Here is a 14,702-nt window from a genome sequence, read left to right on the forward strand (position 1 = left end):
CCGCTAGCATGGCCGGACCTTACACGCTTCCCAAACTCCCCTACGCTTACGATGTAAGTTCAGCTTTTCCATGGATAATCTATTTCCGTCCACTTGGGCCATATACTTATTATTGCTGTGTTCCGATACATGAAGGCGCTGGAGCCCAGCATCTCCAAAGAGATCATGGAGCTGCACCACAGCAAGCACCACCAGGCCTACGTGACGAACCTCAACAAGGCGCTGGAGGCCTCGGCCGCAGCTCAAGCGGAAGGCAGACTGCACGACTCGGCGGCGCAGCTCTCGGCCATCCGCTTCAACGGCGGCGGCCACATCAACCACTCGCTGTTCTGGGAGAACCTAACGCCAGCATCGTCGCCTGACGCCCGACCGGAAGCCGCGGCACCCCAGCTGCTGGCCGCCATTGGCGCGACCTGGGGCAGCCTCGAGAAGTTCCAGGCGGCCTTCGGCGCGGCGCTGCTGGGCATCCAGGGCAGCGGCTGGGGCTGGCTTGTCCGAGAGGCCGCGACGGGCCAGTTACGCATCGTAACCCTCGCGGACCAGGAGGCCGTCGTCGTGGGCGACACGCCCATCCTCGGCGTGGATATGTGGGAGCATGCTTATTACCTGCTGTACAAGAACGACAAGGCGACCTACATCAAGAACATCTGGCAGGTCATCAACTGGAAAGCGGGCGAGACCCGATTCAGGGGACCGAGGGAGGATGCTTTCAAGGTCCTCAAGACCCAAGCTGATATTTGAGGTGGCCATGTAGATATGGATTTGAGCTGGCTCTTGTAAGTAGTATGATCAACGCAATTAGCATTATATCCATTCGCAGTGCTGGATCGTCGTCGTGTGCATTATGAATCAACCATCAGTCTCAGCATGTCACTGTGTTGGAACATGCTGAAAGCATAACATTAATGATGCCAAAACAGAAAAAGCAGAATAGAGATTGAAGAGATCAGGACCAGATGCAAACTGTGTTAAACATTTTATTTATATTGGGTACTATTGTTTAATAGCGAAACATCTACGGGTTTTAGTGGTGATGATCTAGTCACTGTTGGCACCAGAGAGATTAGGGTAGACACCTCTCAGCAACGCATCACTTAGAACCTCGAAACAGCGGAAACAGTCAAAACATTAAACAAACATGCACGCAAGTACGCATGAAAGCAGATATCAAAGCATGGTGACTTAGTCGTCCATATGCTCAACGAATCTGCTTGGTCGGCCGGTTCTGGCCGGAGGGGTGGTACAGGGGTTGTGGCTGACTCACCTATACTGGGAGTAACAAACTGTCGCTCACTCGGATACACCACCAGAGCTCCACCGGGTAGTTGGTATACCGAGGTGTCCTTCCAAGTCTCCCCGAAGATATCTTCGCCCCGGCGTTCCCGGATAATGCCAGGGAGCAAATAGCTCCAGAAACTGGACCGACTCAAGACCGAATCCGAGTCCGAGCCCGAAGTAGTCGAGGCCCGGTTTCCCCTAGTAAAGGAGGCAGCCCAAGTCGAGATGGACGACGCCATCGACGTCGGCCGGGGTTGGGTCGGAGTGCCGGACCGGGGCGGTGTCAGCCTTCCGAGCTCGATGTCTACGAATTCGGGGGTCGACACCCGTGGCGGTGGGGTCGTGCTTCGTTGTTGCCGCTGCTGTTGTCGTTTCCGCTCGTGCCTCTTTCTACGGTCTACCCACAGTAAGTAGATGATGAGTGCCAAGATGCCGAGAAAGGTTACTGCGCTACAATAGCCAATGACCGCGGGAGTGGATAGGCCCGGCGGGGGTTCTTGGTCGTATCTCTTGTAGGAGGAAGAAAGACGGGGGGATGGAGAAGGGGATGCCATTGTGATGGATGTGCCCGTCTTCATATAAGAAAAAGAGTCTTGGTCAAAGTGTGCTGTGGTAGAGGCCTTGGCGAGGAGGCTCTTTGTTGGATGCGATTGGTGCGGTAGCAGGGTGCTTATGAGCATGGAGAAGAGGGATGGACCTGGTTTGGGATAAAGGACCTGTATATATACAAGAGGAGATTTGGGACAATGATGCTGTGGCGAAACAAAGAGTCGTAAACAGTGATATTGGGATCATTACGCTCTGTGTGCTTTGGGGTAATGGGCTCCTGTTGTTTTATTATATACGTCTTTTACCGAAACATTGCATTCGTTCAGACATATCTTGCGATCTGTTATACACGGGCAACCAATTGTACTTGTGTTGAGTATGTTACGAAGGTGAAGGCTAGTATTGGTCTACTACTATTGTAGGCGTGTGTAGTTAACGAAAGCACTGCCTTGCCCCATCCTAAACCCCATTTAGCTTATCTGATCATGCTCTCGAGAACTTCCTCGTTACCTAGAGGCGGCAGGTCCTTCGTGGGTTAGGTAATATGCGTGCAGTCTGTCGCCTGGTTTTTCCGCGGGCCACCGATCCCATAAAGATGGTCTAGGACGCATTGCCATCCAGCGGGCATGCCATTGTTGGTCTTTATGGGAACATTGGCGTACCACTCCCAGTAGTCCGGACCCCATCCCGCTTGCCACCCGAACTGCCAACCGCCCGGCATGTTGCAGCGGATTCTGATGTCTGACTGGAGTTGCCCACCGTCCGTGCCGAGTACATTGCCCGGAAATCCTCTGCCTTGGAGCCAGACAGCAGAATTTTGCCACCCTTCGCCGTAGACGTCGCAGCTGAAATCGATCCAGCTCTTAAGTTTTACATCTAGGTCGTCGGGCGACACCTTTCTGGCCGCCTGGATGTATGCACCATCCTCTTGCTGGTCAGGTGGGAGAAGTGTGAGGTCCCAGCAGTTGACCCGAACGAAGACGGCTTTCCCTGCCGCACCACTGGACCAGCCCACAGGGTTCACCACGACGCAGTCGTTTACGGTGGTGATAGTCTCCCATACTTTGTCGTATAAACACTTTTGTGATCCAAGGTCTTGATCGGCAATAGCCCACGAGGTACTTCCACTACAAGGGGCTTGTTAGGGTGACACAGATCATCCAAGTGTGTGTGTTCGAGGGTAGATTGTGCCCTAGACTTACCAGACGATTTTCTTGAAGGTAATGTACGTCCAATACCCGCATTGCCCTGTGTCAAGGCGAATGTTCTGTGCCGGGGATGGGCCATAAACCTCGGTATCGGAGTCAAACCATTCGCCAGAGATACCTCGCTTGTAGACGTCTTGCATGCCAGACCATTCGAAGTCGACATGGTAGGGCATATCGTGGTTCGATCTGATCTCACAGTCTCTGGGCCCGCGGCACCAGGTCCTGTCCCATATCAGCTCTTTGTCGTAGTAATACGTTGTGCCTAAAATAATGACAGCCGGCCCTGAGTCAGCAAGCAAAACCCGGTACGTCGTAGAGGAGACCACCTACGGACTTGACAAAAGGCAACGCAGGGGTGCGTGGTTCGACCGGCGGCTTGGGTAACATCGCATAACCCATCGGTATTCATGTACTTGATGGGGGCGGGGCAATCCGCTTCGAGGTATTCTTTGCCGATCTCATAATTATATCTGCTCGTGCACGGGTCCTGGTTGTCGTGAATGACGGTGCCATTGGCCAAAACGGTGTTGTTCTCGACCTTGAGAGAGTACTCATAATCAGCAAGGCTGTCGGGGTGAACAAATAGACGATTGGCGACGGCCGAGACCATCGAGAGCAGGCCCAGGAGGGCCACGACCAGAATCATGATGGATGATTCAGAGCTCTCGTCGTGGTGGGTGGTGGAAGAGTGCTGCTGACTCCAGATGTAATTTCGGGTTGGATGACAAGCGGAAGTCTCAAGAGATGTGATGTGCGAGGGAAAGCAGTGGGGAAGAGGAGAAGACCCAATCGTGGTGGAAAGCATGGTCTTTTATTAACTAGATGATCTTACTGTGAATATAGAAGTAGAAGGGCCTCGGCTCATGATGATACACTTGTACGCACATTAAATCTATGCTTATCAATCGAGACCTCCATACGTAACATCAGCAAGAAATTCAACGTACTGAATTTCCATAATGCCAATTCCCTATGTTGTGTCGCATCTTTCAGCAAGGCTGCGTCCGTCTTAAATGTATTCATGTCGAGAGCGCAATTACGAAAGAATGAGACCACCAGGGTGCCGGCGGCAGCAGGCACTGCCAATAGTATCAACTGTAAATGATATTATAACGTGGTACTCTTAATCTCGACCTCTAAATTAAATGTATTAATTACTTCCAACGACCCAGTTAGTAGACCTTCTGATCTTGTATTAAACGCAACACTCCCAATCAGCCTGTTTGCCCCTATCACCAGCAACCAAGAAGCCGCCACACCGCACACCATCCTAAAGAATTACGACCTTCGCAGCCAGCCAGCCACGACCGCATCACGTCGTTCTTGCCGCTCTCCGAAAACGGCGGCGACGTCCATATGCTCCCCACAAGTCATCAGGCCTCGTCCCCCTAGGCGTACCATGCGATTGCGAAGAGGACCATCTGGACCATCAGCCAGATGACGATCATCCCGGCAGCCAGACCAAACAGGACCTGCACAACCATCGACCAGTCCGACGTCTCCGAGAACTCATCCTCCTCATCCGAGGGCCCGTCGACGGACGGGGCCGGAATGTCCTGGAACGTCTGGTAGTGAAGCTGCTGCTGGTGCGGGTGTGCCAGAGCCAACGGCGGCTGCAGCGCGAGTGGCAGCGTTTCCGACTCGAGACTACTACCGCCTACTTGTTTGGAATGTGATGAAAGAGTACCAGCGCGGCCACCACCCTAGGGAGCTAAACGTCAGCCGCTTCAACCTGTTTGCCCCCTTTTCCTAATGCCGTGGCTAAATATCACTTGCGAGAAAGAAAGAGAGAGAGGTAGGCAGAGACACGAGTAGTAATAAAAAGGGGTATGCCAGGAAATCGACGACGACGTACGTGGGGCACCCTCTCTGAACTCGATCTTGTACTTGTACGACGCGAGGCCGCTGGTTTGGCGCTCTGGTGCGGGGTCGCTCTCTCGGTCACAGACTTGCTCTGTGATGGTGAAGGGGACGCTCGGGACGGGGAGGAGCACTGCGATGAGGATGAGATCGATGACGATGAAATGGGTAAAGAGGGCATCTTTCGCCGGTCGCAAAGCTTCGAATCCCCTCCGCGAGGGGAAAGTGAAGGAAAAAGAGAGAGCGAGAGATATCGAAAAGGAGACAGAATATGCGCGAGCGCGCCGTGTGTTTTGAGTGCTGGTTTTCTTTACCTTTCATAAGGAACTGGTTGGTACATGAGCGACGGGGTAACAGGCTAGCTATAATATCAGCAGCCGGGTTGGTGGAGTTTGTGCGACGTTACGGCTGACGAGGTGCATGCGATGTTCCCTACTTGCCGTACACGATAGCCACATGTGGACTGGTATCCCGCCCGCGGCTTGTTGCATCCGTTTACACCATCGACGCAGCAAAAGGTCCGGCTTGTGGTAATGGCTTGTTTCAACTAGTGTTCGGGATTTATAGTCGTCACGCTCTTTCCGGGTTCTGTCTCTTATTACTGAGATGTATTGGAAGCCCTGACGGAGCCGCCTGGTGCTTTACTTGCGCTAGAATACATCATAAATCAATGGCGCGGATTCAAAGGTATACCGGGAAGCTTATATGATTCTGCTGTACCTGTATCTATAACATCTCATCCATTGAATGTCACAGGCATATTGCCACTCTACTTACTCATGTTGAACTTAATTGATTGGGATTAGTACTGGTGACCAACACGAGGCGACACCTAAATAGCTATCCGGGAATGGCCGTCGATAGCAAAGCCGCCGCCAAGTCAACTTAGGTGTAGTATTGGCTCTGGTGCCTGGACTCTGGTTTGGGCCGCAGTGCACCTTGTTGTTCGAATGGAAAGTACTTCTCGGGGGTGGTGCTCTCTCTACACTCACGGCAGTCAGCGGCAGCGCAGCAGTTGCGAGATCCTTCATAGGCGCTGCCCGACAATGGGGGCCGCGATCCGCCACCAATCCGGGGAGAGGCCAGCGGCATCTGCAGAGATCTACGCCGGGTGTGGTTGCGCGGCCTTGCAGTCTTAGGGGCCCGGGGTTTGTCTTCTGGCGGAGAAACCGTGTCGGACGATTGGACGGCATGGGGCTCTGTTGCAATTCTAGCCTTCCGCTTGGATTGGGTTCGAGAGAGACTTACTGCGGTCTTGGGCGTGACTGGACGTTCAATTACTGTAATGACGGAGTCGTGCCCCTCAGACCTTTGGGAGGAGCCAGGCCGTATGGTGCTGGCCTGAGACTTACCAGAAGTGACGGACGACGAGGACCGGCCAGAGGTGGAGCCTTTGGACTTTGGAGAGGGCGTGATCGACGAAGAATCTTTGCTGGTAGCTTTCACCAATCTAAGGGGTTCAACAGACAGAGAGTCTGAGGCGGTATGTTCCCGGTCTGGCCTGGGGTCTCTGTCGCGGACCGCCAGGCGGCGCAGGTCCCGGGAGAGACCATCGCTACCCACCGGTCCCGGATTATCCAGAAAACGATTTGAACGAACCGGTGGGACTGTTCTAGCACATATGGTGGGAAGACGAGGCTGCTCTGGGCTCATTAGCATGCTGCTCCCTAGGCTGATGTCAGAGGACCCAAAGTCAGATGGGAAGCTTGGCTCGTGGGTGGAAGACCCATTTTCCGATGACGAGCACGGTTCGTAGCTGGCCATCGACGCCCCATCTGGGACAGACACAGACTTCATCTTCCATACATCGACATCGTCGTCGGACGCATCCGGGTCGTACTTGGACCAGTCGTACCGTTCAACCTTGCGAGGGCGGAAGAATGCCTCGTCTGCTTCCTTGGCCTTTTCCTTTTGTCGTCTCTCCCTAATCGAAGCCAAGAGATCTGCTACGACGGGAGGTGGCTCCTTGCCCTTGGTGCCTGAGCTGTTCTCACTGGAATCGTTAGCAGCCGCGCGAGGCCCCTTTTCTCCATACTTGGTAGTATGATTTGACAACAAAGGACGCGCATAATTCTCAGGGCGTTCGAGTGTGTCTCCTTCGCTTCTTGGCCAGGCGTCGTGGTGCTGCGGACACGGGGGCGGCCGTCGAAGGAGAGAAAGTTCTTGAGCTTGATACCCATGCAGTTCCACTCGCTCTCGAGGAACTCCTCCTTCCCCAACCCGGTCTTGAGCATGTACTTGTGATGCTCTTCCAACTCGTCGGGGTCGAGTAACAAGTAGTCAGGGGACTTCATTGGAATCAGGGATATCTGTAGAATGCAGTAGTCGAAGGAATAGTGGGTGTGGTTATTGGAATTCGGCTTGGAGAGTAGGGGAAGTTTGCTGATAGCACATTTATAAGTAAACATTCATAAACCGTGGCAGTGAGACTCGAGTACCATGGGTATTGTTATATACCCATGGGCTGAAAGGGGGCTCAGTAGGTCTTGTTATTGACAGTCTTTGTGTGCTCTGTCGTAGCACAAAGACTGATTGTCTAGGGTGAGCAAAGAGACTACATGTTCTGTACGCAGTCGACAACCCTGTATTGTCAACCAGCATACATGCAATGCATTGGTATTTACAGCTTGAAGGATGCGCTGCATGGTTTGAATTCCTCTGTGGCGGTGATCGGGACCCTCCATTAGTAAAAGGCCTACAGTACATAGTAGGCATCGGTAGGTTAGGTAGAATATGCCACAAAATGGATGGATGTCAATGTACCCCACGCATACCCTCTCTCCACCCAGCTACATCATCCATCGGGTAAGCTTGCGGGCAGAGATAGACATCCGGAGAATTAGTAGATGGTATGTGGAGAGAAGTATCTGGAAATGCACGCAGACAAATCATGTGCTTGACGGGAGAAAAGGCACGCGACCATGCCCAGCTGTGTTACCAAGCTTCCTCGCTGACACGTCGCCTTCTTTCTTCCTCTTCTAGGCAGGTTGGTATGAACACGGCCATGTCGGATTGCTTGACGCACGTCTGTGTAAGCCTTTGGCGCACTCACCTAGTAGCAGATTACTCCAAATTGAAATCTGCATCGTCCAGCCGTATCGTTGCTTTGAGATGAGATTGCGACCAGGTGCTCCGTACATGATGTAGATATTGAGGCTGGACCCCACCACTGTAAGCAATGGAAAAGACGTCCAGACAGACCCCCTGGCAGCCTGGCACTTGGCTGAAATAATGAGTGGGCCCTACAGGCTTGAGGCTGGAGATTTGACTGGAACTACAGTGCGTAACCTCCCCCCTAAGCCCACCTGGGCTTGCTGGGTAGTGGCCTGGCCATGCCTGGGAGGGAAAAAAGGGCAGCCTAGCCGGTGCGGTAGTAGCCTGGCTGGCGCCTGGAGGCAGGGAGAGTCGGGGCCCTCGCTCGACTGTGCACCACTTTGTAGTAGACGTTGCTTAATCTGGCGTGTCTGGCCCGATAACCAATCCATCCATCTCATTTCGTTGATTAATTGATGACACGGTCCACCTTCAATTCTAACTCGACGTCGAGCTACCAAACCAGGGCTGGCTGAAAGGAGACCGTATCTACAGATCAGAACAGAACAGTCCCATCCGCATCCCGAACATTACAACTCGCAGCAGCAGGACGCATAGAGAGCAGAGGCTTGCCCATCGACTGCCACCCGACTGCTCTGCCCTCTCTTGATCCCTGGTTTGGTCTTCCCCTGTCAAACCTTCATCGTCGTGTCAATTGAATTTCGGCCTGGCGCTTCCCCGATCCACAAAGAAACCATAGGCGCGACATTATTGGGGGAAAGAAAGGTTGTCCCAGTACATTCGATTCAATCTCACGCGAGTCGATTGCGACGCTCGCCTCCTCTCACCGGCACCGGCATTGGGTCACGCTGAACGCAACGTCGCCCATCCCCTTCCTGACCACATATAATTATCTAATCCTACCTCCTGTACTGATCTACAACCCTTCATAATGTCGTCCGGCTTGACCAGACGCCGCGGTGCGGGCGGCGGCCCGGCTGCGGGCGACGGCGAAGGCAGCAACGGCCCCAGTCGCAGTGCGTCGGCCACCAATGTTCGCGACGCCGCCCCGGAGACCAGCTACGAATCAGGCGAGAATGGCCACAAGATTGCTTTCGACCCACGCGACATCAGCGAGAGCGCCGAGCGAAGCAAGCAGCCCAAGCTTACCCTCATGGAGGAGGTGATATTGCTGGGCTTGAAGGACAAACAGGTAACTCATGCCCCCTGATCACGCCCTCGCCCTCGCCCTAGCCCTCGCCCTCATCTCCCCCGACCAGATGCTGATCCGCCGCTGCTCCTAGGGCTACCTCTCGTTCTGGAACGACAACATCAGCTATGCGCTTCGTGGCTGCATCGTCCTCGAGCTTGCCTTCCGTGGCCGTATCAGCATGCAGAAAGACCCCTCGAGGCGGCGGTTCCCCCTTGCCGACCGAGTTATCGAAGTTGTCGACGATACCCTTACCGGAGAAGTCCTCCTTGACGAGGCGCTGAAGATGATGAAGGCCAGCGAGAAGATGAGCGTTAGCTCTTGGATCGATCTGATGAGTGGTATGTCTAAACACTTAGCACCCGACAAAACCCCCATCCCATACAACGAAAATACGCACTGGTCCTGGACACCACAAGATCTCGAAGTTGAACAAGTGGCTAACCGCCTATAGGCGAGACATGGAACCTAATGAAGATTGGCTACCAATTGAAGCAGGTTCGAGAGCGACTCTGCAAAGGTCTGGTCGACAAAGGCATCCTGCGAACCGAGAAGCGCAACTTCTTGCTCTTCGACATGGCTACACACCCAGTCGCCGATGGTGGCGCCAAGGAGGAAATCCGCCGGCGCGTTAGAAACGTGCTGACCCAGCGTACCGTTGTCCTGCCCGCTTCGCAATTCCTCCCCGAGAATCTCGAGTTCCGCTACACACGAACAATCGCCATGGTCTGCGCTGCCTATGCTGCCAACGTCTTGGAGAACGCGTTGAGCACTCTCGGCCACGAAGCTCGAGAACGCGCCTTCACGCAGACCGACGAGATCCTCGCCGAATATAGCCAATGGCCTTTCGGCAAGAAGACTGGCAGTCAGGGAATCGGAGCCAACATCCCACAGGTTATCGCCGAGGTAGGACCCCCAATGCAATTTGAGACCTGGCTGAGTATTATGCTAATCCAGATGCAACGAAATAGGAAGGCAACAAGGCCAAGGATAAGGAGCTTCAGCTCGAAGTTGTCGCCGCTTGCCTGAGCGTCTTCACTCGCCTCGACTCCCTCCTGTAATCGCCTCCATAAACCCACCGACCGAACCCTTTACAACTATTTGGGTTCTTTAGTTCTTCGACAATCACCAATAACGTTTCTCAACACAATGAATGAATGCCATCTTCGTCAACCCCGGATTTCATGAGGATTTCAGGAAAAATCAACAATGGAGCGAGGGTATTAGGCATATTGCGCCCAAGCCGCTTTTTAGCTCTGCTGGCAAGGAGGGGTCTAGATACAAAATTTGGGGGGCGCAACAAGGAGGCAGCTAGACGACTTACACAGCAAGTCTCGAATTGCCATGGAATTGGGGGCATCAACGGCACCTTGTTGACCGAGGAAAGGGCACGAAAAGTAGTATCCAAATCTCCGGTAGCAACGCGCAGCATGGTAGATGCTGTCTGGTGTAAGGTGAAAGGTTGATGTGATTCTCTTCGGCCGTGTTATACTAGCTCAAGTCAAGCATTTTCATTTTCTATTCTTACCATTTTTGCTTCTTCTCGCAAGCCGAATAATCAGTCCCTGGATTAGCACCAGGAGGTAATTTCTTCTTTATAGCCCCAGCTTCGTATGGCAGGTATGGCCTAGCGGCTCCAGATCTTACGCGGTTGCAATTGTGGCTTTTGCCAAGCGTCGAGTTCAGAGGCCTAGATGTCCTACGATTAATATTACATCATGGGGTCCCCTATAGCACTCGGGACTCTATTTGCCTCGTCGCAACTTCTCTTTCCAGCCCCCCTTCTCGAATAGCCACAAAGCCTCGACGGCAAAAGCATACGCGCTCCGGTGGCCACGCCCCCTGCCGTCGCCGACCATATTCCCGGCCGCGAAGTCGGCGGGGTCCACGTTGGCCTCCTCGCGGATGCTCTCCATGACGCGGTTCTCCTGGACCGTAACCCAGACGCCCTCGGCGACGTCGTCGCGGCCGAACTCGCCGCGGCCCAGGCGGAAGAGGATGCGGCCGAGCGTCTGGTAGGCGATGCAGCGCTGGCCGGGGACGGCGCTGCGGGTGAGGCGGGCGAGCTCGGCGACGGTGTAGCCGGCGGCCTCGGGGGCCTCGCCGTGGTGGTGCAGGCCCTTGGAGACGGGGACGGCGCGGCTGATGCGCGGGGGCAGCAGGGTGCCGCGGAAGTCGAAGCGCAGCTGCGAGATGGGCAGCGAGGACTGGCGCGGGTGGTACGGGCTGTCGAAGTCGGCGGGCGAGTTGGCCGTCGGGATCGGCGCCATCCAGGCCAGCTTGCTCGGGTCCGCCGGCAGGTTGGGGAAGTACTTGGTGTGCAGGGCCTCGAGGAAGTTGGGGTCGGACGGGTCGAGGTCGGGCACTTGGGGGGGCTCGGGCCAGTGCGTCCGTCCGTGCTGGGCTTCGTCATTGTCTTCGGCGGAGGGGGCCGGTTGGGCGGCCTGTTGAGCGGTGGATGAGGGGGCAGCGCAGCGTCCTCGTCGTCATCTTCAACGGTGGGCGTCTCGAATGTGACCTTTTTCTTGGGTGTTTTGGGCCCCCTTCTGTTTTGGAGGCGCTCTTGTCCGTATCCTGTACATCTGTAGCCGTAGTTGGCGGGGACGAAGGCTCGGTGCCGTCAGCCTGTGTTGCTGGCTGCTCGGCCAGTTTGTCGTCCATAAAGGGCGAGGGGCCGTTCTGTTCATCCAGGTTTGCCCTCTTGAGCAGCCTTTGAAGGAGAGACGAGTCCATGCCGCTGAAAAGTTCTTGCCTTGCTGCTTCTATTTCCTCCGGCGACATGCTAGCCAGTCTTTGGCTGTTTTCGCGATCTATGCTGCTCTTCTCGTCCTCTGGCGAGCTCTGCTGGACAGGGCCCGCACCGCCATCTCGCCGTAGTGCTGGTGCTGTACTGTGCTCTTCGACTGTCGGACTAGGCTTTGAGTTGGAGCTCGGGGTCGAAGTCGGGGGCTTTACATCGTCAGCCGGCGGTCCTTGGCGCTTCTGTTTGAAGGCCGATATCCGTGTACGCTTTTTATGTTCGGGAAAGCCAGTGGCGGTTGACTTGGGCTGTGGGAAGCTCGGCGCTTGGGGTGAGCTTGTGTCCTTCTCTTTGATGTCGAAAATCATAAGGGAATTCATGATGGCGCTGGTGAGACCAAGACAGGGATGACTAAGGCCAGAGTGACAGGAGTGGCTAGAAGGACAAGCTTGGATGCGATCTTGAGACGCAGCTGTTGAAGAGCCTGTACAGACTATTCTCATATGCGCATGATGCGACGGGACGATGATGATGCAAATCAGAAGTGGGCTGCAAAGAAAAGAAAGGTGGGTCTGCCCTTTCGTCTGGAAAACCACCATTCTGCATACATACCTACGACTACCTCTGGATCGATTTGTATCGGATATAAGGTACCCAATGACATGCACCCCGTAACTTCTATTTACATCCTTTTACTTGGCACTGTAAAAGAAAGAATACAAGTGGCGATTTCCAGTTTGTACTGTTTTAGAGAATGGGATTTACGGCTAGATAGTCTGCCTCTGAAGGTTGAGCCTCTGTCAAGTAAAGCGCACAATGTACCGCTCTCTTAGCGGTGTCACCGGCTGCTGGCTAGAAAACGTCGGGTTGTGCACGAGCCCTGTTTGAAGCCTGTCGTAATCTAGAAGAGTGCCACTTTAGGTTAGCCAAAAGCTGTGCCTGGGAGCTTTTACCAGGAAATTATGGATGCTCACTTTCATTGCAAGCAATGCGACTGAAGTCATGCTACTTGGCAACTATAATTATTCTACATCATGGGTATATGCATGTCCATACCTGTCTGCCAGGGAAAGCTCAAGAGCCACCGCAGACGGGCTGGGCAGGATCCAAGCCGGTAAACGCAAAGAGGTAGATTGGCCCGCAACCAGCAAAGAAAAGGTCCCGGAACCGCCTGCGACCAGCCGAGAAATGAACTAAGCCATATTTAGAACAATGCATTAGTGGGCAAATCCACTTCTCGGCACGACAACTGCCCCCCATGCACGGAGACGGGCGCGAGAAACATTGAACAGGTTTCGATTTTAGCGCGGGAGCCCACCACACGCTTAGCCGGCCAATCAGCCGCCACATTAGGTACGCTTACGTCGGGTTTCACTTCTCAGTCGATCAAAGGCACATTTGGGCTGAAACACCAGTCTTCGAAGGCTACCGGATCCAACGATACAAACAGACCTTGGCCTCTCACAGTGTTTTTATCGATGCATTCATCAAATGGGTACCATGTGCCAATCTTGATTGTTGCTCTTGGACCACATACACCCCAAAGCTTAGGTGTGGAGCAGATTTTGCTGACAGATGCAGCAAGCATTGCTTTGAATACGAATGCTCAATACACCTTATCTACGGCCAGGAACAAGAACACTCCACATTATCGATAACGGTCAGCATAAAAGAGTATCGGCCAGATTGATTGATTGATTCATTCACTGTGGGTGTATGCAGAGCCAGTACAGCTTTGAAGTGCTGCCCAATTTAGCAACCCACACCTGAGAGTTCGGGTGAAAAGTCGGACACAGACTGGGGCGGTCGACGGGTCGCCTTGCTTACCTCATCACCTGATCGGCGCTCCGGACTATAGACGTGCATATAGTCACACCGGTTCTTGCAGACTATCGCCCGTATCCCGATTTTGCGGTATTGGTTTGCAACTGTGCAGCATTCACAGTACAGTTATTATTCGGGAAGAAAGTCGAGAAGGGGGGGAATGAACGGCTGTCCCGAGTGTTCTTTCTGTGGTTACACACCATCATCAAGTCTGGGGAAAGGACCCCTGTTTCCGAGACCCACCCCTGTCCGATCCCATGCTGCGGCTATCGTGCGTTCGTGCTAGGTAGGCATCATTATATAATCAATCAACCAAGAGCTGGGAGCCGGGCTGGAACTGACGTGGTACGAGTGTACCTGCCAGTGCCATGTACCTCGCTCTCCCCTGCAAGGCCATGCGCGGTATATGGCATACTTCCCATTCATGGCCCTTGGAGAGAGAGGAATAGTCCGGGACTGGCTGCACTAAAGGGACGACCCTATCAAAGAGACGCCAGAACCATAAACGACAGCAAGCATAACTGTACATGCTGCCCCAGTACCGTTTGTCTACCGGCCGGACCTGTTTTCCCAATGAGGCCAGAGAGCAGAGCGTCAGGCAGTTGAGTCTGATGATCTCGCGCTCTCCCCTGCAGCTGATCTGGTTGGCTGCCAAGTGAAGGGCTGTTGCTGACCCTTTTGCCGAATCGCGATTCCATCCATACTCGCTTCCACCTGGAGTTGCATCTACCCCTGGCCATCTGGCCGCGCTGGTGGTTTTGCTTGCCTGCTTGCTTTGCCCATTCATTACCTCCTTCCCTTTCGCTCGCCGACCGATGTGATTGATGAGGTGTCGTCGTGTCGACGATGATTGTCCGTCCGCTGGCTCTGGCTCTGGCACCCCTGCCCCCTCCCCCCTTCGTCTAGTGTCGCCCCATTCTGGTTCCCTTTCCTTGTCCGCCTTCCGCTCTCTCCTCTTCTGCTCTTGGTGTTTTGGCCCAAAGCTCGGATCGTTGGTCCT

The 14,702-nt window shown here is 54.1% G+C and overlaps 5 protein-coding genes across 5 annotated transcripts; 2 read left to right on the forward strand and 3 right to left on the reverse strand.

Moving 5' to 3' along the window:
- Window positions 1–8: 8 nt before the first annotated feature.
- On the forward strand, window positions 9–741 carry PG997_013208 (superoxide dismutase (Mn)- mitochondrial; the record flags this gene model as incomplete). The annotated part of the gene is made up of 2 exons (XM_066817522.1): window positions 9–53; window positions 136–741. 2 exons carry the CDS (start codon window positions 9–11, stop codon window positions 739–741), a joined length of 651 nt encoding a protein of 216 aa, XP_066663214.1.
- Window positions 742–2,362: 1,621 nt separating this feature from the next.
- Window positions 2,363–3,840, reverse strand: PG997_013209 (uncharacterized protein; the record flags this gene model as incomplete). The annotated part of the gene is made up of 3 exons (XM_066817523.1): window positions 2,363–2,954; window positions 3,030–3,318; window positions 3,366–3,840. The coding sequence occupies 3 exons, from the start codon at window positions 3,838–3,840 to the stop codon at window positions 2,363–2,365; spliced, it is 1,356 nt and encodes a 451-aa protein (XP_066663215.1).
- A 583-nt stretch (window positions 3,841–4,423) lies between these two features.
- Window positions 4,424–7,189, reverse strand: PG997_013210 (uncharacterized protein; the record flags this gene model as incomplete). Its single annotated transcript, XM_066817524.1, has 4 exons — window positions 4,424–4,692; window positions 4,891–5,105; window positions 6,076–6,884; window positions 6,959–7,189. 4 exons carry the CDS (start codon window positions 7,187–7,189, stop codon window positions 4,424–4,426), a joined length of 1,524 nt encoding a protein of 507 aa, XP_066663216.1.
- A 1,691-nt stretch (window positions 7,190–8,880) lies between these two features.
- On the forward strand, window positions 8,881–10,199 carry PG997_013211 (uncharacterized protein; the record flags this gene model as incomplete). Its single annotated transcript, XM_066817525.1, has 4 exons — window positions 8,881–9,141; window positions 9,233–9,479; window positions 9,593–10,044; window positions 10,110–10,199. 4 exons carry the CDS (start codon window positions 8,881–8,883, stop codon window positions 10,197–10,199), a joined length of 1,050 nt encoding a protein of 349 aa, XP_066663217.1.
- Window positions 10,200–10,883: 684 nt separating this feature from the next.
- Window positions 10,884–12,258, reverse strand: PG997_013212 (Transcription factor; the record flags this gene model as incomplete). The annotated part of the gene is made up of 2 exons (XM_066817526.1): window positions 10,884–11,582; window positions 11,719–12,258. 2 exons carry the CDS (start codon window positions 12,256–12,258, stop codon window positions 10,884–10,886), a joined length of 1,239 nt encoding a protein of 412 aa, XP_066663218.1.
- Between the last annotated feature and the right edge of the window lie 2,444 nt (window positions 12,259–14,702).

The sequence above is a fragment of the Apiospora hydei genome (assembly GCF_038363865.1).
Source record: "Apiospora hydei strain CBS 114990 chromosome Unknown utg000009l_segment0_segment0, whole genome shotgun sequence".
Lineage (NCBI taxonomy): Eukaryota > Fungi > Ascomycota > Sordariomycetes > Amphisphaeriales > Apiosporaceae > Apiospora > Apiospora hydei.